The 27484-nt window shown below is 41.4% G+C and overlaps 1 protein-coding gene across 25 annotated transcripts in view; it reads right to left on the minus strand.

Moving 5' to 3' along the window:
- TNRC6A (trinucleotide repeat containing 6A) overlaps positions 1 to 27484 on the minus strand; it is a 244869-nt gene that overhangs the window by 27959 nt on the left and 189426 nt on the right. For 20 of the 25 annotated variants that reach the window (XR_002341001.1, XR_002341000.1, XR_002340999.1 and 17 more), the window contains 7 exons: positions 24455 to 24889; positions 11026 to 13608; positions 9535 to 9711; positions 8151 to 8326; positions 6999 to 7031; positions 5296 to 5376; positions 4963 to 5014 (listed from right to left, as the gene is read on the minus strand). Coding sequence is in view for 22 of the 25 variants with exons in the window: in XM_021081315.1 (XP_020936974.1) it covers positions 4963 to 5014; positions 5296 to 5376; positions 6999 to 7031; positions 8151 to 8326; positions 9535 to 9711; positions 11026 to 13608; positions 24455 to 24889 (3537 nt within the window). In the remaining 3 variants the exon portion in view is untranslated. The remainder of the gene's footprint in view (positions 1 to 4962; positions 5015 to 5295; positions 5377 to 6998; positions 7032 to 8150; positions 8327 to 9534; positions 9712 to 11025; positions 13609 to 24454; positions 24890 to 27484) is intronic. The other 5 variants (XM_021081339.1, XM_021081333.1, XM_021081334.1 and 2 more) reach the window with 3 other exon arrangements.

The following is a 27484-nucleotide window of genomic DNA, read 5'->3' on the forward strand; positions in this document are numbered from 1 at the left end:
ATGCTTATGACTCTACTTTCATACTCCATTCAGCAGATGGGAAACATCTTCCCCTCTCTCAGGGCTTGCTCTGCTCTCCTCATTCTGACATCTCTGCAATAAGGATGACCTCTTCTCATGGAAACCCTCCGTCCTGCAAAATCCTTGCTTGAAACAGCCAGCTCCCGGGCTACCATCCTACTTAGACAAGTCTTTAAAGAGTGGGCACAGCTCTCTGCCTCCACATCCTTACCAAAGGCCCATTCTGGGTTCTCCTCCCTCCACAGCTGAGAACACTTCTTTGTGCTTCCTCAATGCTGGGATGTACACAGGACATTCAAGGACTCAGTCTTTCACAAACGGATGGCCAAAACACACATGAAAAGATGTTCAACATCACTCATTCTTAGAGAAATGCAAATCAAAACCACTATGAGGCACCACCTTACACCAGCCAGAATGGTCATCATCCAAAAGTCCACAAACAGTTAAGTGCTGGGGAGGGTGTGGAGAAAAAGGAAGCCTATGACACTGTTGGTGGGATTGTACATTGGTGCAACCACTGTGGGAAACAGTATGGAGATGCCTCAGAAAACTAAACATAGAACTACCATTTGATCCAGCAAAATCCCACTCCTGGGCATTTTCTATCCAGAGAAAACCATGACTCCAAAAGACACATGTACTCCGATGTTCACTGCAGCACTATGTGCAATAGCCAAGACATGGAAACAACCTAAATGTCCATCGACAGAGGAGTGGATCAAGAAGGTGTGGTACATAGACACAATGGAATATTACTCAGCCATTAAAAGGAACAAAATACCGGCATTTTTAGCAACATGGATGGACCTAGAAATGATCATGCTAAGTGACGTCCGTCAGACAATGAGACACCAACATCAAATGCTATCATTTACATGTGGAATCTGAAAAAAGGCCACAATGAACTTCTTTACAGAACAGATACTGACTCAGACTTTGTCTACTCTGACGGCACTCCTGCACTCAGCCGCACATCTTCAACTGCCTGCTGAACACAGCCACTTGAATGCCTCTTTGTCATTTTCAACAGGCGAAGCCAAGCACGTGATATTGCCCCTAGATCTTCATGGGACTCAAAGGTAGAATCTTTCTTCTCCTCATCACATAGCCTCGAAACTCTGGTTTTCAACATGAGGAAATACGTTGCCCCCAGGCCCCCATTTCCCTCTCCCGCATGCGGCACATTTTCTCTCACCCTCACATCTCTTAACTTCTTTGCAATTCTAGTCCTTCTTTGGATGACTGCTGCTGCCACCATCATAACACTCACCCTTACTAGCCTCATTCTCTGCAAGTGGAAAGGAAAAATATTTAACCGAAGGACAGGATTCTTAAAATAGGTATGATTTTTCAATGCTGTTGGTTTCTGAGGTACTGTTCCAGATATCTGAATAATCTACCTTTAAGCACTTGTAATTAAGAGCTCTCCCTTAAGCATCAATGCGCTTTTGCAACTCTCTCTCCTCTGGTCCCTTTCTGTTAATGGCATCATCACCATTCACTGATTCACCCAAACTAGCCATTATGAACTCTTTTCCTCACTCTCCATGTGTGATCCTGTAACCAAATCCAGCCAACTCTTCCAAGTCTCTCTACAAGCTGTTCTTTCCTGATACTCCACATTTTTTTTTGCCTGCCTAAATAATAGCTTTTTATTTATATTTATTCTTTTCTTCTTCTTTTCTTTCCCCACATTATAGGGAAGTTCCTGGGCCAGGGATCAAATCTGCAGCTCCAAATCCAGATTTTCTATGCTTACTGGACATCGCCACATGGTTTTCACAGCAACTTTAAACTCCCTAATCTTAGCTATTATGCCTGTTATTCCTACTGTATTTCTTATCTCTCAATAATGGCTAGGTATTGATTTACTGTCTCTAAATTCAGCCTTTTGGACCGCTCCGTGAAAATGTATCTGGCTCTTTACATTTTTTCTCTTGCTGGTCGGCATGGAGGCTTTGTCAGCAGAGGGAGCTGGAGAGGCACTGCAGGTGGAGGTTTTGCTTCCCGGGGCCAAGGTGCTCTTGGTGGCTTTGGCAACGCTTCCGGCTTCTCCTGTGCCCTACTCTGGCAGTGCAGGGGGCACAGCCTCACTCGGAGGCCAGCTTCTCTCAGCACGCCCACACACTTCCCAGCAGCTTCATAGCAGAGTGTCTCTGGTGAGACATCTCTCCATGAACAGCTTTTCCTAGCACCCTGGAAGGGTAGATGTCCAGCAAGTTTTCAACAGCACCACATCACAGCAATGCCTCTGCCATGCACTGAGCCATGGAGGAGGCAGGGCCTTGCCCTCACAGGAACAGACACATATTCCAAATAGGGATTGTTTTTCTTGCCTGTAACCTTCTGCCATCCATGCTTTCACAGAAAGCCATTGTCATGGCGCTCCTCACAGCATCGTGTCTGATCAAGGAACTCATTTCATAGCAAATAAGTGTAGTAATGGGTTATGCCCGTGAGACTAACTGGTCTTACAACATATAGCGTCACCCAAAAGCAGCTAGGTGAATCGTTACGTACAACCGGTTACTGAAGAATCAGTTACAAAGCAAGCTGAGAGACAACACCCTAAAGGGATGGGCTTCTGTCTTACAGGATGCAGTAAGAATCACAAGGTGAAAGTAGGAGTGGCTTCTCTCATTATTACACCTAATAAGCCCCCTAGAGAATTCTTACTTCCTATTCTGGCAACTCTGCAGGTTTAGAGATCTTAGTCCTCAAGAGAGAAAACCGCTTCCACCGAGAAGAGACATAATGGCTCCACTGATTTGGAAGAAGAAAACTGCCTCAGGGGACATTCTGCACCCCTTATGCCACTGAGCCAGCAGGCAAAAGGGGGCGGAGGTGTCATCTGCTGGCTGGAGTGAAATTGATTTTCTTGATACTAAATGAAGGCAGCGGAAACCGGGAGGAAGGTGTGCTTCTGGGGGCGCTTCTTAGTAATCCCATGTCCAGTGCAAAGATTAATTAAAAACTACAGCAACCAGGAGTTCCCGCTGTGGCACAGTGGGTTAAGGATGTGGCATTGTCTCTGTGGCGGCACAGGTTTGATCCCTAGCCAGGCGCAGCGGAGCAAGGATCTGATGTGGCTGCCCCAGGGGCAAAGGTCTACAGGTGCGCCTCAGATTTGATCCTTGGGCCAGCAACTTCCATATGCTGCAAGTAAAGTCAAAACAACCAACAAACCAACCAAACCGCTGCAGCAAGCAAAAAAAGGCAAGATGACCGAGGGCTCAGACCTCTCGGGAATGAAGTTTTGGGTCACTCCACCAGCAAAAGAACCCAGAGCAGCTGAAGTGCTGGCTGACAGTGGGGAACTATGGGATGAGTAGTAAAAGAAGCAGCCACAGATATCAATGATAGCTTGTGACCAATCACAGAAAAAAGGATGACAGAAGTTTTGCATGTTATCTACTGCATGTTACGTGTATGTGATTATCTTTATCTTTCTCTTCCTTATTTTCATTTTATTCACAAGCTGCTGAAAGTTAACTTTCATAATTTAGCCTTTAGGTAACTTCTTATATCTGCTGTTCATGTATTCTTGGGAAGTCTCATTATTACCTCTTCCTGGCCAATCCCTCCTTACTCTAACAGCAATTTCTTATATTTATCTTAAACCTTCCCTGTTCAAGTTACTATGCAGTTTCTCTCTTCTGCCTGGACTCAGACTAATACTACCACCTACTAAACTGTCCAGGCAAGAGAACTGGGAATTATCTTTGACCTCATCCTCACCCTACACAACAAATTTGACCAAAGCAGTTACCATCTCTTGTTGATTCTAATTCTTTTGTTTTTGTTTCTGCTTTTTAGGGCCACACCTGCGGCATATGGAAGTTCCCAGGCTAGGGGGTGAACTGGAGCTGCAGCTGCCGGCCTACCCACAGCCACAGCAACTCGACAGGATTCGAGCCTCTTCTGCAATGTACACCACAGCTCACAGCAACGTGGGATTCCTAATCCACTGAGCAAGGCCAGGGATCGAACCTGAGTCCTCATGGATACTAGTTGGATTCGCTTCCCCTGGGCCACAACAGCAACTCCAATTCCAATTCTTTTATCGCCACTGAATTAAGATTCTCCCTCCTCCCCCCACTATCTTAGTTTGGTGCTTGAAAACTCTCACTGGCTACTACAACAAATCTCTAACTAGTTTTGCTATGTTTACTATCTTTTAGTCTTCCTCTGCTGCCAATGTTTTCTATCTCAAGATATTTTCAAACTGTAGCCATGATTATTTTTCTAAAAAATAAATCCAAATCATTTCAGTCTCTTGCTTAAAATTCTCTAATCCCATACTTTCAGAATAAAGCCCAAGACACCCAAGCGCCTCATGATTTAGCACCTCCCTAGTTTTTTAGCATCCCCATCTAAGGTAAAGCTTTGACCATCACCACACCCCCCACAACCATAACCAATTTATGTTGCTTTTTCCATTACATAGAACTACTTGCCATTTCTCCAGATGTCATATATCTGGGTCTTTGCACACAACTGTTCCCTAGATCATGAAGACCGTTATCACCCAATGTGGATAACTTATTCCTGACAGGGCTGGATCCAAGATAACCACAGACTAATATCACCACCACCTCAGGCCTGCACAATGACTTACACTTTTTTTGGAGGAGGCTCCTTCCACAACACTAGGAAGTTCCCAAGCCAGGGACTGAACCTGCACCACAGCAGTGACAACACTGGATCCTTAACCCGCGGAGCCACCATGTACCTGCCACACTTTTAAAAAGCAGACTAACTCATTCATACAATCCCCACATACTAGCATATGCTGGAGAGAACAGGAATACTACAACGGAAACCTGGGTCTTCCTCTCCTGGGCTAGGTCAGTGCTCTTTTAGTAGGAATCACGTCATAGATAGATTTCTCTATATAGGATGGAAAATAAAACTCAAACTGATTGAACTTTTTCTTACCTCCAGAAAGGTCCATCTTATTGCTCTGTACATTTTCTTCTGGTGAGTCTCTCTGAAGAAAGAACAAGCAGAACGTTAGTGGACCTTAATTTATCAGCGAAAATAAACTGTAAGTGAAGAATTGTATTTGGCAATTTAAAACTTCATTTTAGCACTGCCTAATATGATTAAAAAATATTTAAAAAAAAAATTGATCAGGTTTATAAAGCAAAAAAAAAACGATATAAAATTTACTAATCTATACGGACTCAATGAATAATTTGTTAAGAAAACAAACAAATAAAATTAGGATACCATTAAGAGGGGAGGAAGTTGTCAGGAAAACATACTTACCGAAAAACTAATATTTGAAAACTGTTTAACAAATGGATTTATCCATGCTTCTTCTTGTTTGTTTCCACCTTTCATCATTCCCTTTGTAAAATAAAAGAGTAGAAAGATGCCATGGCCATCTCTATTTATCTGGGCATAGTGATGGATTAAAAACACTTAAGACAAGTCCCAACTCTTATTTTTAGCCAATAATTTCTCCTCCAACCAACTCTTCAGAGTTGTAAATAATTAAAAATCAACTTATTTGATTTTCAACTTCCTTTGCTCCAGTCCTCTGGTATAGCTGTAATGTACAGAGAAATCTCTCAAGGCAAGCAGTCAGAAGGAAAAGACAGAAGCAAAGGGCTTTTGATGACCCATAAAAAATAAAGATGTCCTCTGAATAATGGAGAACTGTTCATTAGACAGTTTCCAATTTACAAATGGACCGTGTTCTCAAGGATTAATTATAATTTGGATTTGTAGAATTCTCATGCCAAACCAATATAAAAATAGTCATCAGATTCTCAGGTGAGTCCAAAAGAAACAAATTTAACTCATAATTTAATTACATTACATGCACTGCGTGGGGTGGTGGACGGGACTGGGGGGACAAAAAAAAAACCCCACCATATGTTTCCATATGAAAACGTATTTTAAAATTTCAATTTATGTTGCCAAGAACACCATATCCCGAGCAGCAGCTCAAGCTGGGATTCTTCCTACTTGGTGCTGGCTTTCTGTGGCTGCTTGGGTATGGGAGGTACAGAAACTCCTTGGGAGACATGAGTTGCGAGCATAAATGGTCCATGATTAGCAGCCTGGTAGGCAGGGAGGCAAGAAGCCATAGAGACCAAGGCCTCCCGCTAATGTGAGGATCACAGAACCATTCTCAGTTGTTGCCTTAATTTCCCTGTCCCATTGCTACTACCTATTCCTTCTGACTGTGGAAGAGAACACAGCTTCAAAATTCCCCCCTAAATGCAGGTCTCTGAAGCAAGCATCTAACCCTTGCCGAGGTGTCTGAAGTCATCTTTGATTCCTTTTCCTCTTTCACCCCCACCCCCCACCTAACTGGTTGCCAAGCCCTGTCTCTCTTATTCCAAAGGTCTCTCAGATCAGTCCCTTCTACTATATATTCATTCCTGCTTCCCAATTCAGGCTATCCTTTCTAACCTTTAGGTAGAACGGAGAAGCTTCCTAACTGAGATCACCAGCTCTGGTCTCTCCTCTGTTCTAATTCATATCTCATACTATCACTGGTTAACTTTCTTTAAAATTAATTAAAAAAACCCCTAAGCCAACGTTGCCTTCTTTTCAATTTGATTGGCTCCATATTTAAACAAAATAAAGTACACCTTCTCTGGCATGGTATTGAAAACACTTTACTATTTGCCCCTAATCTAATCTCGGTGCCAGATCTCTTGTCACTTCTTTCTAGAAATTCTATACTTTTGTTATCTCAGGCTATGACTTTCCTTAACACATCCCACCCCCCACCCCAGTCATCTTCCAAATTCAAGCTGAAACTCCTTAGAGCACTCCGAATGCCCCCTAATAGATGCTGAGCTCCTTGAAGGTAGGCTCTTATCCTAATGTTTCTGAACCCCCAGCACCAAGCACAGTACCTGGCACACAGCAGAGGCTAAATAATTATTTGCAGTTGCTTTCTAAAAGATTTTTACTAGTAGAAACAAAGGAGAAAGAGTAAAAAGGCTACACACCCTTTCCCTTCTCCTTTTTTTGCCACTCAGACCCTGTAAGGAAAGACAAAGTCACAAAACAGCATGGTCCAAGTGGGAAGAACACAGGGTTTGGAAATGGAAGACCTAAACTTAAGTCCCTGCTCTGTCACTTACTAGTTATACAACTTTGGGCAAGTCACCACCTTTTGCAGTCTCAAATTCCTCACCAGAATTCTATCTCAGAAGGTTATGAGGATCAAATGATGGATGTAAAATATGGGAATGCACTTCATAAGCTACATGGTGAGGCAAGAGGCAAATCCAGCCACATGAAAATAAAATTTTTAATGGAAATGGCAGGTCCTAGACTTAGAATCCCAGGGTTAAAAGGGAAGGAACCTGGAAGCTACTGGATATTTGACTTCTAAGGTCCCTCACAAAGATACTGTTCTCAAATAGGGTAGGGAGGATATCTTAAAATCATCGGGCACATATTTTGAATACGGTCCCCAAGAAAATCTGACACCCACATTCTCAAACTTGGATGTGCATCAGAAACACTTGGAGAGCTTATTTAGAGAAATGAGAAACTTGGTCCAATTTCTAAAATGACAGTAGCCCTAGGCTACAGGAAACTGTACTTCTAATAAAGGCCATACAGTTCTGATGCACAGCCAAGCTAGGGATAAGATTTATCCACATATAAAAGCAAAACCAACCTCTACTCATTCCTGGGATTTTTTGGTCACAGGACCTTCTGGGATAGAGAAGGGATGAAGATGGGTGGTGAAGAGAGGATGGTGACTCTGGACAATGGGGAGGCTGGGGGACTGCAGGTGAGGAGGTGGAATGGGAGATGAGCTGGCAGTGGCATGGAAAGAGTCAACATGGAGATTTGCCCTTCTCTTCATCCTCACCACTGCGGGCACCACTCTGGGGTGAGGAGTTGTCCCAGGCAGCACCGGTGGAGGGGGAGGAGGAGAGAAATCCCAAGCTGTAGCAGTGGGGAGAAAGGAAGTTCCTGTGGTCTTATGTTTTTCTAGGTGGCTGCCCATACCAGAGGTTCTACCTAAGGTGGGGACTGCCTGGACTGTGCTGATTGCCATAAACGGGCAGGCAGAACATTAATTTTCTGTGGGTAAACTACCTTTGGAATTTAAAGTTCCAGGGCTTTGCCCCTGAAATGTTTACCTTAGATGACATTTTCTTTGTATATGGTGGCCAATTTAAAGATGAATTAAGCTCTTGAGATGAATTACTATTCCACATTCCAATCTCTACATCTTCTTCCTCTTCCCAGCCAGTGGGGCGATTTCCAGGCAATGGCATATCATCACCACACCAGCCATCTTGCATAGATTTTGGCCCTAATTGCAGATTCGTGATAAAGAGAAACATGCTTCAATCAAACAATTCTTTCTGGAAGATGAGCATTTATTATTAAGAGGGGCAGAGCAAGGGGAGAATCTAAAAAACCTTTTATTTCCCTTCCCATATTTGCACGCCAAATATGTATGTTATATGCCGACCTAAAAATTACATTAAACAATAATTTGTTTTTGGAGTTCCCTTGTGGCACAGCATGTTAAGGATCCAGCATTGTCGCTGCAACAGCTCAGGTTGCTACCGTGGCTGAATCTGACCTGGGAACTGTCACATGACACAGGTGCGGCCAAAAAAAAAAAAGAAAGAAAGAAAGAAAAAGAGAAGAAAAAGAATTTATTTTTATTTTGGGGATTGACAGATACACACTACTATATATAAAACTGATAGGTAACAAGGACCTAAAAGAATCTGAAAAGGAATGGATATATGTATAACTGATTTACTCTGCATTACACCTGAAACTAACACAACTTTCTAAGTCAACTATACTCCAATTAAATTTTTTAAAGAATTTATTTTCATTAAAATTTTCAATAAACCACCTCTCATGTTTTTCCTAAACATGGACATTTCCTAAACATGGCATTCCTGTTTGTACTCACTTAATCTGCACAGGGCCAAAAGGATGAATAGAATTTTAAAAATTAATTTTAATACATATTTTTAAGGAGAATGGCCAAAAATGATCACAAGTCATAAACAGAAAGTGTCTGATCTCTATACTTGACCTTTGTAATTACCATGGGAACAGTGACAACGCTCCTCTGAGTGGTAACACGGGGGACCGTCACAATGCTCATCTGAATACTGAATGTCCTTCCTGAACCTGAACCTGAGCCATAGTTTGGCTGTGTGTCCCCACAGCCATTATATTAGTCTCTCATGAAAAGCATGAAAGTTGGTCGACTATTTCTAGACACTAGTATTTGGTAAAATATAATTTGGATTTGGTGGAATAATGCAAATCACGAATAGTTTTATACACTTTCAAGAAGAAGTAAAGATAGAAAAACTCGGAAAGGTCAAAGAGCAAACCATGCTAACAAATTCAAAGAGCCACACAAACAGTGAACCCAACTAGTCTAATACATGGGCACGTTATCAACGACACAAACGTCATCCAATTAACTTAGTCGTAGTCAAGGGGATCACCACTGCTACCAAACAGAAACCAGGAACTATAACTTACCAGATTTGCTTAATGCTTGTGGACCAACAGAGCTGGAGCCCCACGTGGATGCGCTGGATGCCGCAGCAATGGGTTCCCCCCAGCTGGGACCACTGTCTATGGGTTTCCCCCATGCTGAAGTACCATTATCCACAGTTGTGGCGGGAGTAGAGGTCTCCCCCCAGGGCTCACCCCAGCCTTTGAAAGTGTGGGAAAAGAAGTCGTCAGCACATAGGAGGGGCGATAAGGAATACTTAGGGAGCAAAAGAGGAAGCCCTTCACATTTAAATATTAAATAACGATGCTGTGATAGGCAAAAAGGATGGCATCTCTTTAACGTAAAGACAAATCATCTCCTATTACTATAATTTAACTATATGGTATGAATTTTTTTCACCTCTTCTTTCATAATTGCCCTCTGGGGGTACAACAGATTCTTTTGAATAACCTTAATTATGGTAAGTCATCCTCCTTTGAGGATGAATTTAATTCCTGGAAAAGTCAAGTCATTCTCAGCCAAACCTAGTGAATTAAAGCAGGTGATCAAGCTGGGTAATGGTAAGCGTATACATTTTTTACTCTAAATACAACCTTTCGACATCACTGTTCTGGAAAAGGCAATCTACTGTAAGACTAACAACAGGTAGGCGTCCAACTTTTACACATGCTGGACAATGCTTCTTTGCAAATTTTGATTTCGGCTGTCCAAAATATTGTATTAGGTTGTCCAAAGCAAGGCAAAGTCAAGCCATAAACACGTGATGTAAAAGAACCAAAACAGCTTTCCACTTAGACACATTATCTGCTTATTCTAAGAATTAAACCTAAATAAATAAATAATATGGAGGGAAAAAAAATAAGGCGCTGAAAGGTTAATTCATGAAAACACTTCTGTATCCAATGGATTATTCAATGAAACCTCCATTATCAAAAACCACACATCCCAACGACGACTAATGAAAAATGTCACTGTCAAGTTAATGTGCAGAGAATAGAAATTAGTTCCTTGCTATAAGATGAAAATGGAATATAGTAGAAATACATTATGCACTCTTTCGAGCCAACGCATATACATTCTGTATCCAATATATTTAAGACTTCATGCCTACTCAAATAAACCCCTTCTAAGACCAAATACAGTACCTAGTTTTTAGATCATTGCTTTATTCCTGGGAATATTTTAGTCAAATAATAAAGCCAAAATGTAATGGCTTAATTCAGAAGAAATGAGAAAAGTGTACAGCATTCCCACCATCTCATTTCCAATTCTGCCTTTGGTAGCAGGTTACCTAATGAAGAGTGGAGTATGAGGGATTCACAAACAATGCCACCAAAAGACCTTCCCCATAACTTTCTTCCCTCTAAACTTCTGGATTAGAGTTCAAAAAAAAAGCTTTGTGTGGCCATCCCAACACTTCATGAAACCAATTTTATCACAAGAGTTCATTGAAACAAGGTTCACAGTACTGTTTAAGTACTGGGTAACACAGATTCCAGAAGATAAAAACTTACCGGAGCCATTGCTTGCCTCTTTGTTTGAGATGGCACTTGCAGATGGTAGCAACTGATGTACCTGTGCTTGCTGGTCTGAACGGCTACTGCCATTTGGGACATTTTTGTTCCACATGTTCACATTTTTGTAGTTGTATTTGCTTGGATCTCCCCAAGCTGAAGTTCCATCATCGATCTCCATTTTGCGACGTATGGATTCTGGGGATGGCTCCTCCCAGCCTGTGGGTTCTTCTTCTTTAGCTGGGGCTGGTATAGGTCCTCCCAACCAGCCTGTACCTGGAGGTTTGCCTGTGGCTGGCAGGATTCCCCATGATCCGACAATGTCTTGTTGCTTGTTCCAGTCCGGAGAACTGACTGGCTTTGACGAATCTCCCCAACCTAGAGACTGATTAGACTTTGGAGGATCCCCCCATCCCTGGGAAGGATTCGATTTAGAAGATTCATCCCATCCTGATGAATTATTTGGATTTATGTTATTTCCCCAAGTAAAAGAGCTAGTTTTACCAAGTTCATTCCAACCAGAAACGGACCTGTCACTGTCACTACCTCCTGAGCTAGATTTCTTATTAGCCTCACCCCAATGGTTGCTCCTTGAAGTTTCTCCCCAGTTATCACCGGCAGAAACGGACCACCCTTGGTTTGATTTTTGTCCATCACCCCATCCCTGTTTGTTCTTTTGCGAATCATTCCATGCGGACTTCTCTTCTTTGCAATTCCCCCACTGATTGCTCTTGACCATTCCTGTAGCAGCAGAATCATCTTCCCATCCCCCCTGGCAGTTTGAGCCTTTGGAATCTCCCCACCTCAGAGCAGGTTTGGGATCTCCCCACCCCGATACAGATGAGGTATCATTACTATTAGGGCTAGTCTTCTCTATACATGCCCCTGAGTTAAAAGTCTGTGTTGCAGAGCTTCCCCAGGCCTCTGTCCCATTGTCAGTCTTTCTTTCCCCTCTAGGTGATGTTTCCGTATCCCAGGCAGTATTCTGCTTAATAGGAGTCTGTCCCCAACCAGAGTTGGAGAGGACACGTGGATCTAAGTCAGTTCTGTTTACAATGCTTTGGAGTAATGTGTGCTGATCAATTTTTCTTCTATCTCTACTCTGATTTTCCCCAGTTCCTTTTTCCTCGAGGCGTCCAGTGCTTTCTGTACTACCTTCACTCTCCACTGTACCTCCTGTTTTGGCCCACACACTGTTTTGCTCATTTGTCTGAGATGTGGCAGAACCCTGATCCTCTTCCTCAGTAGATTTCCATCCATTTGTAAACTTCTTACCATTGCCATTTGCACTGTCATTGGAATGCTGATTGCTAGGCAGTTTGTTCCATTCCACGCTGGGTATGTTAGTGCCAGTGTTTTGTGCAGGAGCTCCCCATCCTCTTCGACTTCCGCCAGAATTTGCACCATTTCCATTTCCCCATGATGCACTCTGGGAATTCGCTGTCCCAGACTCCCACACACCTCCTCCTTTATTTGTGTTAACTTGAAAGTTAGTGCCCATAGGCCCATTTATGCCAGGCTGCATTAGAGTTGCATTCACAGTGTCACCATTAGCTTGGCCATTAGGGCTTGAACATTTGTCTCCAGAGTAATTAGAACCATAGGCACCCCATGTAGTACCGTAAGAGCCTCCACTTTTTGACTCTCCATTGCTAAGGTGAGAAAGGGAAGTGCCATTCATAACCGATGGAGCCTGTATCTGAGGATGATTCATTGTGCTCACACGCCAGGCCCCTGTATTACTAGGCAGTTCATTATTTTGTACTGAACCGGAGTTTGGTAAACTAGAGGTCATAAAGTTAGTAGTGTTATTTGGTCCAGTCATTTCAGTGGTAATATTTTGAGGTTGACCACTGAATGAAACCTTCTGTGTACCACTTACTTCAGATTCACAAGTTTCCTGAAGGCTTCCCCAGGTACCATGGGTAGAAGAACCACCCACTTTAGAGTTAATACTCTGATTGTTAGGCATCTGGCCTAAGGTACTGCACTGAATATTGATGCCAGAACTACCACTCCCTACAGGCCCTTTTAGGGCAAGTCCATTGTTCTCTAATACTGGCCAGGCACCATGGTTGCTAGCTGAATTCAAAGTGCTTGGATTTAACCCTCCATTTGATGAAGAACTTACAGTGCCCCAAGCATTCATTCTATTGTTGCTACTTTCTGATTTGCTTTCAGGAGCATCCACAGAGACCTGACATGTGCTTATTATGGCTCCATGGGAAAAACCCCATGGCCCAGTACTACTTCCATGGCCTACATTATTGCTGCTGCTACCAACCACAAACTTGTTTTGGGATCCAAGTCCAGTGCTATTCCGAAGGCCATCTTTTTCGCCACCTGTGCTCCCTGAAGCCATGATAGTGATGTTTCGCTCTGATTCAGAACTGGAAGCAGAATCAGCATCCATACATTCTGAAGCCAACTCTGGATCACTGCCAGGGACTGAGGGCCATGCTTCTTTTTCAGGGGAGTCGTTTACAACAGCATTCTTACAGTTTGTGCTAGAGTCACTTGTAGAAGACACAGGTCCCCGCTGCAAATTTTCATAATGGGATCCTGAAGTACTGTGGTTAATATCTAGAATAAAGAAGAAGCACAAAAAAATCTACGGTAATTGGGAGAAAAAAAAAAAAAAACACATTATAAACGTGCACGGTTCTTCAACATCAACATGATACAATACCTAGCAGCATAATTAAAAGTGCATTGGTTATATCCCAGCCACCAACTTTCCATAGCCAGTAATTAATTTCGTACTGGTGGGGAATTTTGCTGCTTTGTACACTGATGTTATCCTAAGAGCCTGCAGCACTACTTGGAACATAAGAGCCCCTCAAGAAACATCTGTTGAATGAATGAACTGTTCACTTATCAGCAAATAAAAGAATTCTCGAGTCAGGAACGGTAAGGTGGTAGTGATGTACTAGGATAATGGAGCAGCCCAGGTTTGGTGGCCTGACAAGGGAAAGAAGGACCTGGGATGGAGTTCCTACTGTGGTGTGCTGGATTTAAGAATCTGACCGCAGAGGCTTGGATGGCTGCGGAGGGGCGGGTTCAATCCCTGGCCGGGAGCAGTGCGTTAAAGGATCCGGCACTGCCACAGCAATGGCATAGGTTGCAGCTGTGGCTCAGATTCAACCCCTGGCCCAGGAACTTGAATATGCTGTGGGGGCAGCCATTTAAAATGGGGGGGGGGGAAGGGCTGGGATATAAATGGGTAAAAGGACAAGAAAACAGGCCGAACATGATGAAATATTTCAGAAATACATTAGGAATCCTTTTCTATCCACCCTGTTTAAGAATAGCTTTATCACACACCTGTTTTGGGTATAAGAATTATAAAACCTTTTCCATTACGCTTCTATGTCATTAGTATTGATATTCAACCTGAAAAACACTGCATACAAGCAAAAATAATTTTAGTTCTACTCTCCTTAATAAACATGTCCTAATTTACCTTGACACCATGTTTATTAGCAGACAACCGAAAAATGGTCATGTTGAAGATCACAAAGTTATTATGATTTAAAAAAAAAAAAAAAACAACTGCTGGAGTTCCCATCGTGGCGCAGTGGTTAACGAATCCAACTAGGAACCATGAGGTTGCGGGTTCGATCCCTGCCCTTGCTCAGTGGGTTAAGGATCTGGCGTTGCCGTGAGCTGTGGTGTAGGCCGGCAGCTACAGCTCCGATTAGACCCCTAGCCTGGGAACCTCCATATGCCACTGGAGCGGCTCAAGAAAAGGCAAAAAGACAAAAACAAACAAATAAAAACAAAAACAACTGCTGACACGAAGACATTAATGATTAGTAGTCATATGGGGAGTTCTTATCCTGGCTCAGAGGAAACAAATCTGACTAGTAGCCATGAAGGCGCAGGTTCCATACCTGGCCTTGCTCAGTGGGTTAAGGATCTGGCCTTACTGTGAGCTGTGGTGTAGGTCACAGATGCGGCTCAGATCCTGCATTGTTGTGGCTGCGGCATAGGCCAGCAGCTATGGCTCCAACTGAACCCCTAGCCTGGGAACCTCCATATGCCGAGGGTGTGGTCCTAAAAAGACCACAAAAAAAAAAAAAAGATTACTCATACAAGTCTATTATCTTAGATGGTAACTCTAACTATTTTGTTGCAAGAGGGGCAGGCAGTTCTAGTACTTCTAATACTTTCCCAAATTCATTACTCTCATTCAGTTTAGGGGCCTGGTAGTTAGAAATCCTCAGAGATATTACCCTGCATAAATGTCTGCCTTTAGATTGTCTTTAGGGGGCTACTCACATTGTAGTTCTCTATTACAGTATTAATCAGAGTCATGCATAGTGTTTTTAAGTAATACACATCCAAGTCATGTCCCAGATGTAACGAACTCATCGCCAGGCATTGTAGGCCCAGAACACAAGTCACTATGAGGGTATTATTAATGCAGAAAATCAGATTCATCTTGCATCATTTCCTCTCAAAGCACAATGGTTAAGCAACAAAAGGCGATGAGCTAGAAAGAGTGGCAGGGAAAAGAACTAGACAGACACCAAAAATGTCTAAATAATTCACCAAATGTATTTATTTTCAAGTTCCATAGGTGACTCCCATTTCTGCTCTCTGGTTAAGAATCCTTGGGAAGTTTTAAGCGGCCGAGGAAAGCTTTCTATCTTTCAGTGCCCAAGAGGAAGACTTTTCTCACGAAATAAAGAATATAAAAAATCAGTCAATCTCACTGGGTAAAAGGAAATCAACAGCTCAGTACCTGCACTGTCAGCATCATTCAGCACTCTGAACCAGGTGCTTTACATGCAGCGTTGTCACTGAATCCCTGCAACAACCCTAGAGCACAGGTATCATCTTCACTTTAAAGATGAGGAAATGAAGCCTCAAAGATCAACTTGCAGAAAATTACCAAGGCAAGATTCATCATTAGGTTCAAAAAGCAAGGTGACCCAGAACATGGCTGCAACTATCCAGACACCTAGATTCAAGTCTGGACTCTACGTGGTAGCTGTATAACCAAATCTGCAAAACAGTTACAAATAGTATGTACGCACTTCTTTACCTGGTTGATTAGTTAACCTACTATCACATGTAAAATATGCAGCTCAGTGCCAGCTTCAGATATATACTCAAGGGAGGCAGTTTGGTGGCAGTAATTAAGAAGGAGCAAAATTCTGAAGCCAGAGTGCATTTACCAGTGATCCACAGGTAAAATCCTAAATCTTTTTGTGCCTTAGTTTCCTCATCTGTTAAGCAGGAACAGTCATAGTACCGTCTCACATCCAGATTAGGTACTTAATAAGGGAGGGCATTATTATCATTAATTATTGATGTAATTAGTGCATCAATGATTATTGTTATTTTTCAGCCCTATCTCCAAAGCACGTGGTTTTCAACCATGCCTCCCTAATGAAGAACAAAATTAGAAATCAAATAACCATTTGCCAAGTTCCACTAGCCACTAAGATATCCCCAAAAGAATGTTAACTCCTGGATTATACCCGGACAGGCGCCTCCTCCCAAAGGAGAAAAACAATCCTGCTTCTATACCAGTTCTCATCTCAGTAAGTTTCCTAAAACCTAAGATTTATCCTTGATTCCTTCCTGGCATAGCAAATCCAAAATATTACAAAGTCCCCCATGCATCTACTTTTCTCCAAATATAAAACAATCAAGCCAGCATGACCATCTCATGGACTATGGCAAAAGTACCATTTGCTTGTGTGTTTGTGTCTGCCTGTCTGCCTTGCCACTTCCATAGGGCAAGAATAAGAAAATAAAATCGAGAATAACAGACAGAATAACCCAAGCTGAAAATAAAGGAATGGATTTGGGATTTAACAGTGAAACAAAAGCAGCATTTCCCTAACAGGGAAAAGACAAGAATCTTTGTCATCAATACTACTACTCAGCCTTGTGCTAGAGGAACATACTGATGAAATATCACCCCAAAATGAGGTAAAAATAGTAGAAAAGAAACAAAAAAAGGTTAACATGTAAAAAGCAATAGTTTTTCTATACACCAGGAATACTCAACGAGAAAATGGGATGAAAAAAGACAGTAATTGTAACAGCCAGAAAAACCATAAAGGAAGTTGGAATAAAGCTAACAAAAATACTTAAAAGGTAATTACATGATTAAATTTTATTGCAGGCCATAGCAGACTTGATTAAGTATAGAAACTTGATCCTCAACAAGATGTAACAGTGTTCCTTCTAAGTTTAATTCAATTATAAAAAATTGCTAACAAGAATCTGTAATTTTCCTTCTTGTACCTGAGGCATGTGGAAGTTCCTGGGCCAGAAAATGAACCTGAGCCACAGCAGTGACAACATCAAATCCTTAAGTGCGAGGTCACAAGGGAACTCCAAGAGATTGTAATTTGATTAAAGCAATTTAAAAATGCATGTAGAACAAATAAGAGGATTAAAAAAAACTCTTGTCATTATCATGCAACGATTCCACAGTTAAACAGCACTGTATTACCAGAGTATGTAAGAATTTCAATTGAACAGAAAAGTAACTCCCAAACAGACCCACGTACATATATATCTAAGGTTATATGTCAAAAATTAGCATTTGAAATTAGCAAAAGGAATATTCAATAATTTGAAAGATTTTTTTTTTAATGAGACAACCTATTAAAAATAATTCCAAATGATTCAAGTGTTAAAAGATGAAACCATGAAGTTATTAGTGAATGGGAATTTCTTCACACATAAAAGCAAAGAAACCATTACAAAATAGATTTTATTAAAAACAAAACAAAAAAACAGATTTTACTACTTGCAAGAAAAGCAAAGCTTTCTTTAGTCCATATATATCAAAAGCAAAAAGCCCCAGGAAATAGAATACATTTTGCAAACCAATTCTGTCACTTTTAATGTTAGCGACAATTTTTCTCACAAGCTGGTTTGGAGGTGGTGATGTTTGCCTTTCACCATATATCCCTTCATGTATTTTAGGAAAGTAAGAGATGCCGCCAGTAATTATTAGTTAAAATTCCATTTTTAACCTGGAAATGACTTGATCCTTTCCCCCAAACCTAAATTAAAAGGCTATTTCAAAACCTGCATTTTTCAAGGATGGATCACAAAGACCTTTTTTGTTATGAAAAGTACTGCAGCTTAGGAAAAAATCTAAGAGTATGCGTACGTGCACGTGCGGGGTAGGGGATGGGGGTAGAGAGATATTAGTCTAACTAAAGTTGTAAAGGTTGTAAAGAAGGCAGGACTCCTCAGCAATCACAACTGAAAAGTGTTTCACAGAGTTAGAGACTATTTCAGAATTGGAAGGCGTCAAAGATCATATTTCCCTTACACACAAGGAAGCCAAAACCCATCATGATCTGGAGGATAAACACATAGAAACATCATTAATTAGAAGATGACTGTTACACTTTTCCAGGAAGTGGTGAGAACACCGGCGAGACTGCAAACCTCTGTTCGGGCAGGAGGAAAGGTGACAGTTGTTTTACTGAGTGTAATGCAAAACACAACTTTTATGCTGCCTGCACTTTACCGAGAAACTTGTGAAATTTGAAATACCATCAGCATCCTCTCTTACATAAAAGTACCCTGGGAGGACTGAGGGCAGCTCTAGCACCATGCCTTGAAAAGAATTTAGCAGTGCATCACATAGCACCTCTTCAGAAAGAAGATGTGTGGAGGTAAAGCAAAGACAGCGGATAATTCAAGGGAACAGCATAATTCACTCAGGAGGAATTTAAGATCCCGTAAAATTCACACTTTTTTTTGTATTAAATATGTATCATGTAACGAACAAAACAGCCAAACAATGTGCTTTCTGCTTTAAAGCCTTCCAATCTCACCGGGAGGGAAAGACCTTCAGAAGTTAATAGTATTTAGGTTCTATAATATTTCTAGGGACGTATTAAATATTATCACTGGGGATGAGAGAACCTTAGATGCACAATTTCAAATAGCACTTGAGTGAGAAAGTTAAAGATGTTTCTTTCAGTGAGTCTAGCCTCTAGTCCAGAGGCTGGCAACCTTTCTCTGTAAAGGTCTAATTAGCAAATACTTCAGGTTTTGCCAACCAGATGGTCTTTGTTGCAACTACTCTACCACACTAAGCTGGAAAGCAGCCTTAGATAATGTGTAAATGAATGGATGTGGCCGCCTTCTGGTAAAACCTGAGTACAAGAGACTGCAAGCCATCCTCTGCTCTAGATTAAAGATGACAAAAGCAATACCACAACCAAATGCAATGCATAGATCATGACTGGCTTCTGATGTGAGAGACGGGGTGGGGGTGGCAGGGAGACAGCTATAAAAGACATTCTTAGGGCTCTTGCTCTAGACCAGATATTGAGTACCTGAGCTGGGTCAAAGGCGGCAGCAGTGCAGAGAGAGGAACGCTGAGAGATATTCTGGAGGAAAGGGCATGGTAAACCAGCGGCCTGTGAGATACGAGGAAGCGGGAGAGTCAAGCATGATTTTAAAACTTGTAGATGGGTGACTAGATGAATGGGGGTGCTGACCTTTTGAGCAACGGAATTCAGAAAGAGAAACTGATGTGTGGCAAGATAATGGGTTCAATTTTGGACATGCTGAGTTTGAGGGGCCCAACATCAGCTAAAGACATCCAGAAGACATGGAACCTAAAACTGGGGAGACATATGAAACAACGCTGTGAGGAGGATTAAAATCTGCAAACAGGTCAAAGCAACATGAACGAATGAAAAAGCTTTAAAAAGGAGCATGTGGTCAATAATAAAAAATGCAGAGAATGATTAAGGTAAACATGGAAAAGTCTGGTTTTTTTAACCATAATTAAAAATAAAAGGTGTGGGAGTTCCCATTATGGCCACAGTGATGAACCCAACTAATACTCATGAGGATGTGGGTTAGATCCCTGGCCCTGCTCAGTAGGTTAAGAATTCTGTGTTGCCTTGAGCTGTGGTGTATAGGTTGCAGACCTGGCTCTGATGTAGTGTTTTGGTGGCTATGGCTGTGGCCGGCAGCTAAAGCTCTGATTGCACCCCTAGTCTGGGAACTTCCATATGCCACGGATAAGGCCCTAAAAAGACCCCCCAAAAAATAAAAAAATAAAATAAAAAAATAATAATAAAAGCAAAACGTCTGGATTTAGGATTCAGAAGATCAGTGACCTTAGTAAGAGCTATTTTAATAGAGCGAGCAGAAGCCAGATTACAGAAGAGTGAGGTAATGTATTAAAGATTCCAAGTACAGACTATTCTTTTAAGAACTCTGAAACAAAGCGGAGGAGAGAAATTCTACAGCAACCTCAAGAGAATGGGAGTTTAAAAGACTTTCTTTTAAAGATTATAAAGACTTGAGTATGTTTATAGACCATGGGACAAAATGAGAGCAAGAAGTGGAAGTTACAGGACAGCAAGGAGGTTTACTGCACTGAAAAGACAGTCGAGAGCACAGGTGGATGGACAGTAGTTTAATCTTTCGACATCCCTAGAAATGTTAAGGTAACATTTTTTCATTAAAAGAGCCCTATTTACAAGGAGATCCCGCTGAATAGCATTGAGAACTATGTCTAGATACTCATGTTGCAACAGAAGAAATGGTGGGGGAAAAACTGTAATTGTAATGTATACATGTAAGGATAACCTGACCCCTTGCTGTACAGTGGAAAATAAAATTAAAAAAAAAAAAAAAAAAAAAAAAAAAGAGCCCTGATTCTTAGTCATTCACCACTACAACTGAAATGTCCTATGCTTTAAAGAAATTTTTTAAAAAATCAAGCATAGAAAAAGCTATAGAATACTACAAAAAACACATACCCCCTCGCCTGAAGAAACATACTGCGAATACAGCAGACATCTCCTACGCACCCCTTCTTCGATTACACCTCCTTTCTTCCACAGCCGGTAACTGAGTGGTCACTACACAAAATACTATATCCGAATTCATCCATAAGCAACTATAATGTTGTTTTGCAAGCATGATACTTTTATAGAAACAATATCACACGGTAAACAAACAACAGGACATTTTCGTAGAATCTGGAAAAAATGTGAACATGAACTAGGTATCACAGGATACTGCTCAATACATCCCTCTTTTGCTTCCGGGTGATCACGGTGGTAGAGAAGACTATCCTTATTCTTAAGAAATGACCTGAGAAGTGTGAAGAGGGAGGTACAATGAACATTTGTACACATGCGAGCACATGCATGTGTACATAATGTATTAATGGTTGGACTAGGGTATATGGGTGGTTACTGTTCTATTTGCTTAGCTTTTCTGTAATGTATCACATCAGACGGATGATAAAATGTAGGTTGGAACACCGTCCATAAGAACAATACTGCTGCCAGTCCTGTTAAGTATATTAGTCCCCCCAAATCCTTTACCACACAGCCTGCAGGCACCCCCCCGCCGCCCACCAATTTCAAGGGTTATTTGTGGGAGTAGCAGGACCTGATATCCTAAGGTTCTGAGAAATCAACTGCAAAAGAGAGGTCTTACAGCGACGACGGAAACCATCACTAAGTGTTTGAGGTACAGTCACGAAGGGGCGGCTCAGCCTCCGGAGCTGTGTGGTGTGACCAGCTCAGGGGTTGAAAAAAAGAGAGAATGTAAAGGTAGTCGGGCAGGGTACAAAATTAATACACTGACCCCCATTCTCATCACTTCTTTTCATCCTTTACTCCACTTACCTGCTAGCCTGTGAAGGCATTTAATTTGCGTGCCCTCTGATTTAGAAAATACCTAATGTCATCTAGGTATCCCCCCTCCTTGAATGCACTGAATAAATGAGAAATGCATTTCTGTGAGCCCAGGGAAGTGCATCCAGCTCTCCTCATTTTTATCAAAAAAAAAAAAAAGCAAAAAAGAACACCTCAAGTATATTTCCATGTATTCTATGTATTAATTGAAATGTCAAATGTACTCCATTACCTATCTCTGGTCAGCAAACAAAAGCCAAACACAAATAAAAATAGACAAACATAAAAACCGTTAAGATTATGTTCCCATATTTATGAACTACATATAATTCACAACATGCAATTTTCGGGTTTCTGGGCTATTGGTTATGTTGTTTATACTGCACACTGCTCCTCACTGATCACCAGTTAATCTCTGATTGGTAAAGCGAAGGTGATTTACTATTCATCAGTAAATAAGAATTAAACACATTCGTACAGTGTGTGTGGGTCATACCGAGCACCCCGTAAAGATTAGTCACTATACTATTACTGTTGCTGTCATTATTATTATTATCCCTTCGGGAGCTGGGACAGTTCTAGGAAGTCTTCCCCAATCTCAGACACCCAATGGTCTATTACGTGGCTATTGCCATTATCATTTCTAGAAGCACCTACAAAAGATATTTTAATATAAATATGTGACTAGGATGGCGGGTGGGGGGGGGGTGGTATTCACAAATGCTTTGCATTCTCTAGCTATTTGGGAATTTAATTCCAAACCTCAGCCAGACTGCTGTTCCCTCTTTCTTTCCATCTGAATCCCCACATTAACACAATCCACCTTTGTAAAGCTGTTTCAGAAACAGGTAGAATATTTTCCCTTCTCAGCCTTTTCTAAAAACTCCTACATCCACATCTCAGGCTTTCTTTTCATCTGAATGTACACCTATTGGGTTCTTTTTGACCCATATCCATTTTTGAGCAACAAGACTCTCATTTTCCTGTTGTTTCTGTTTCAAAAACAGCTGTGTTTTTTCATTTCCCAAACTGAAAAAGCATATTCAACATACATTTTCTAAATCTACTATCCCACTTTCCTGTTTGCTTTGTTAAATTATCATACCACCCCTGCTTGGCGTGCAGTAGGTATTCAAGCATTTGTTGTATAAATAACCTCTCCTAGGTTTTAACTACATTTTAAAATTACACTGATGAATCAATACATCGGCTTCCAACTTGACTTCCTAACTGAACTTCAAACCCTAATTATTAGTTATTAATTCCTTGACATTAAATATAACCTGGCTAAACCAGATTCTTCCTCCTGAAAAGTCCAAGCCCTTCTGTAAAAGTTTGGGGGAAAATCATTCACTCGGTGCCTAAATATTAGGATCTCAACTCGTTGCTTTAACACATCACATAATATAATCCTCAAAGCACCATCACAAATTGGGGACTACTGTCCACATTCTACAGATCAGCAAAGGATCAGGTAAGTGTATAGGGGGCTAAGACTAAGAAGTATCACAAGCTGATAACTGGAGTTTGTAGCCTTTCCAATAATAATGATGTTCTCTAATCACCTATGCTAAAAAAACCCCATCTGCGTCCTCTCTCCCTCCTTACCTATCACATCCAGTATATTGCCAAAGCACAGCATAGCTGCTTGTTAAGAGCGCAGCTTTGCATTTGGATCTGGATGCCAGTCCAGTCTCTGCTACTTATGAGTTGTGAAGTACCGTAATACACAGATAATACACAGGTAATGTACAGAGTAGTTCCTGGTATGTTTGACAGACCCCAGAGGTAAAAAGTGAGGAACTCTACCTGGGACAATTAGGAAAGGCTGCGCAAATGAGACTTGGACACATGGAGCAATTAGGTAACCTGCCCAAGGTCACACACACCAGTATACGGTGGAGCTAGGATTTAAAAACCAGGTCCATGCGGCTCTAGAGATTTTGTTCGTTACTACCGTGCTACTGGTTTCAGGCGTGGGAACTCAATTCTCTATACGGATTGTAGTAAAAGTTTCAAAATAGCTCAATAAATGGACAAAATCAGGACAGGTTGCAACAAACTAGGCTTTGAGAAAACTGCAATCACATACTAGATTTGTTTTCTGCCTCACAATCAGTACTGAGCTGAGAGAAGCCATTCTGAGGCAACAACTGAATGCATGGGCTCTGTAAAAAGATCTCATGAGTGGTAGTTTTTTCATGGCACATGATAACTGAGTGATCTCAAGCCATCTTTGTTTTGGTGCCTCAGGTTAATCTAATGAAAAGTGGAGATAACAACTTAGACCTTGCAGGGTTCTGAGGATTAAATGCAGTAATATATACAACTGCTTTAGCACATCACTTGGAGCAGGGAGGAGTGAGGGAGTGCTCGATTTTAGCTGCACACGGTTTATTAACATGGGTAGGACCTGGAAGGAGAGTGGTTAATCTGTTTCTTTTTGGGGGCATGCCCATGGGATGTGGAAGTCCCCAGGCCAGGGATCAAACCTGCACCGCAGCAGTGACCTGAGCCACCGCAATGATAACACCGGATCCTTTAACTGCTAGGCCACCAAGGAACTGTTGAAATAATCATTTTAAAAATAAGAAGGGCAGATAACTTACAGGAAACATTTGAAGATTCCCCATAACTTCCTGTATAGAGTTCTTATTTTACAGTCCAGATATCGAAGAATACAAATATATCACCAAAAAGGCACGAATGTGCAAACTTGCTGCCCTGCTAATGACAACAGCTGGAGTCTTGTAAGAAATGCCTTATCTCACCTGACTGGGCTTTGCTGTTCTGCACCTCTCCGTTACTCTGTGGCTGTTGATTTGTTAAAGCACTGCTTTCTGACTGGCTGCTTAACACTTTAACAGCAGATCCCAGGTTTGCTGCTATGACAGGAAAATGCTGACCCCTCTTTAGAAGCTGTTTATGTTCCTGGTGGCGAAATCGAGGTGGTACTTCACGAGGATACCGAGGCAAGGCCTGTGGCGGCTGCTGCTGCTGCTGTTGCTGCTGTTGCTGCTGCTGCTGCTGCTGTGGCGGCTGCTGTGGCTGCTGCGGCTGCTGCGGTTGTTGCTGCTGTTGCTGCTGCTGCTGATTGTTGGCTGTGGCTCGCTTGGCATTATTATTAGTGCTGGTTGCTGTGGAAGTGCCGTTATTAGAGTTGGCAGGCTGAGGCTGGCTTACACTGGGCTTTATCTGTTCTGGCACTAATCCCAACAAAAGAAAAGGGGTGGAAAAGATTAGCCAGTAAAGTGTACCTCCATAGCAAGCCATCTAAGTAAAAAGGCACTAATAATAATAATAATAATAAAAATCCCAAAGGAACAGAAGCTTTAAAGTGTGCGGGAATGACCTCATTCACGAGCTCAGGTTTTCTTGGGAAAGATCACTGCCAAGAGTCAAATCTTACTTCTGCTAACTACCTATCCAATAAGGGAATGGACCCCATCGGCATTCCCTGGCCAGGATGACAGCTCATGCTCACCATCTCTTTCCCATATTATCTCTGATTAGAAAACAAATACTAATGTGCCCTGGTGGCTCAGTGGGTGAAGGATCTGGCATTGTCACTGCTACAGCTCAGGTCACTGCTGTGGTATGGGCTCCTCCCCTAGCCCAGGAACTTCCACATGCTGCAGGCAAGGAAAAAAAAAAGAAAGAAAGAAAGAAAGAAAGAAGGAAGGAAGGAAGGAAGGAAGGAAGGAAGGAAGGAAGGAAGGAAGGAAAGAAAGAAAGAAAGAAAGAAAGAAAGAAAGAAAGAAAGAAAGAAAGAAAGAAAGAAAACAAGCACTGATTATACAACTCTGGAACTCACAATGACTAGAAGAGCAAATGTGGCAAATCAAGTCTTGGCAATCCCAAAAGACTCCTCAATTCCCTGTTACCTGTTCTTAATCTGCCTCATTTTTTAATGAGTTTGGGTCCCTGGTTTTCATCTCGGAAAGACAACACAAGAACAAGGGCAGAAACCAGTCTGCTAGTCTCCTTGAAAAAGGCAAAGTTAACAATGTTCTTTGTTGTTAAAATGTAAAGGCTGAATCAAACAAGACAAATTCAGAATAGGGAAGTAAATACAAAGATAGAATGAAGTCTATGGAACTAACCCAAACTGGAGAAACAGCTTGGACACCCTGTCTTAAGCAAATCTGAAAAATCAGCATCTGTCTACTGTGGGACCAAGCAGAAACGCTAGCACATTTTTGGACTCCTAAAGGAGATTAAATCAACAAATAACCTGATAGAAATGCTCTAAACCAGTGAAAATATACCCAATCTCTACAACTACAGAGAGCCAGATGGACCCAGGTTTCAATCCCAGCTCTGCCTTTAATTAGCTCTATGTCACTGGACAAGTTGTATAAACCTGACAAAGCCTGTGGGCTCTGTGAAACGGGGATAACACCTATACCGTGCAGAGCTACCCTAAGGTTAAATATGTTAAGACTACAGAGCACCAACGCAAGGCTATACAGGTATCCCGAGGTTTACGGAGTCTATGTGCTTCCATACATGCATTTTGAAGGTTTTTTTTTTTTAATAAACTGAAGGTTTGTGCCAGCCCTGCATTGAGCAAGTCTATCAGTGCCGTCTTTTTTTTCCAAAAGCATTTGCTCACTTTGGGTCTCTGTTTCACATTTTGGTATAATTCCCACAGTACTTCCACCTTTTTCATTATTATGATTCTATCTGTTATGGTGATCTGTGATCAGTGATCTTTGATGTTACCAGTGCAAAAAGATCATGACTTGCACACGGCTCGGGTAGTAGTTAACATTACTGAGCAATACAGCATTTTTTAAATAAAGCATGTACATTTTTAAGACAATACTACTCAGCATTTAACAGAGTACAGTGTAAACATAACTTATATGCACTGGGAAACCAAAAAATGTGTCATTTGCTTTACTGCAATCTTAATTGTTTTGTGTGTAGCACTTTTAAGTTATTGGTTTTTAAAATAAAAACTATGTCTTTACTGCAGTGGTCTGGAGCTGAAACTGCAATATCTGAGGTATGCCTACATAGCATCTCTTTTTTAATGACTGGAACATTATACTTTTGTAGCAATTTAATGTTTCTATGAGATTATGATGCATCTTCACAGACATCATTGTCAGATCAATAGTGATTCATTGCCATGTGACTGGTGAGGACACCGAGAGAAAACTCTTCAACAGTTAAGAGTCCAGGCTTGAAATAAAAAGTTCCACCACGCACTAGCAGGTTATCTCTGTCTTTTTCCTTGTCTATATAGTATAGCGTTACAATGGAAACCCTCAGTAAACAAAAGCTAGGACTGTGGCTCAAATAAAAGTCATATTTAGCAAACATTAAGATTTTATTAAGTATAAGATGCTGTGAAAAAGTGTTAGTCACTGGGGTTGTTTTCGATTGTCACCCGACTTCCCCTTACACACCCTCAGCTCTAGAGCCGCCTTTCATTTAAAAGTCTAGCCTCGATATTGTCTTTTTTCTCTGAGAACTGGTGGATCTAGCCTAATTCATGAATACTGATACTTTTAATAAATGATCTTGACCTCTTAGTTTCTAAAATCTGATTTTGATTTTTAGTTCAGCTGTAACTGAAAAATTCAAACATCCCATCTATTGCTTGGAATCCTTTCCATTCTTGAAGGCAACTGAAAAGCCCCTTATTAATAATTTGGTCAAGTGGATTCTAGGTCTAATTACCTTATGTATGAAAATTTTGTCTCCTAGACAATGCAATGCTCCCAGAATGTAGCAATACTGTATACTCCTTTGTCATGAGGAAAATAAGGAACAAGAATATTCTAAAATAA

Source organism: Sus scrofa, unplaced genomic scaffold (genome assembly GCF_000003025.6).
Source record: "Sus scrofa isolate TJ Tabasco breed Duroc unplaced genomic scaffold, Sscrofa11.1 Contig1431, whole genome shotgun sequence".
NCBI lineage: Eukaryota > Metazoa > Chordata > Mammalia > Artiodactyla > Suidae > Sus > Sus scrofa.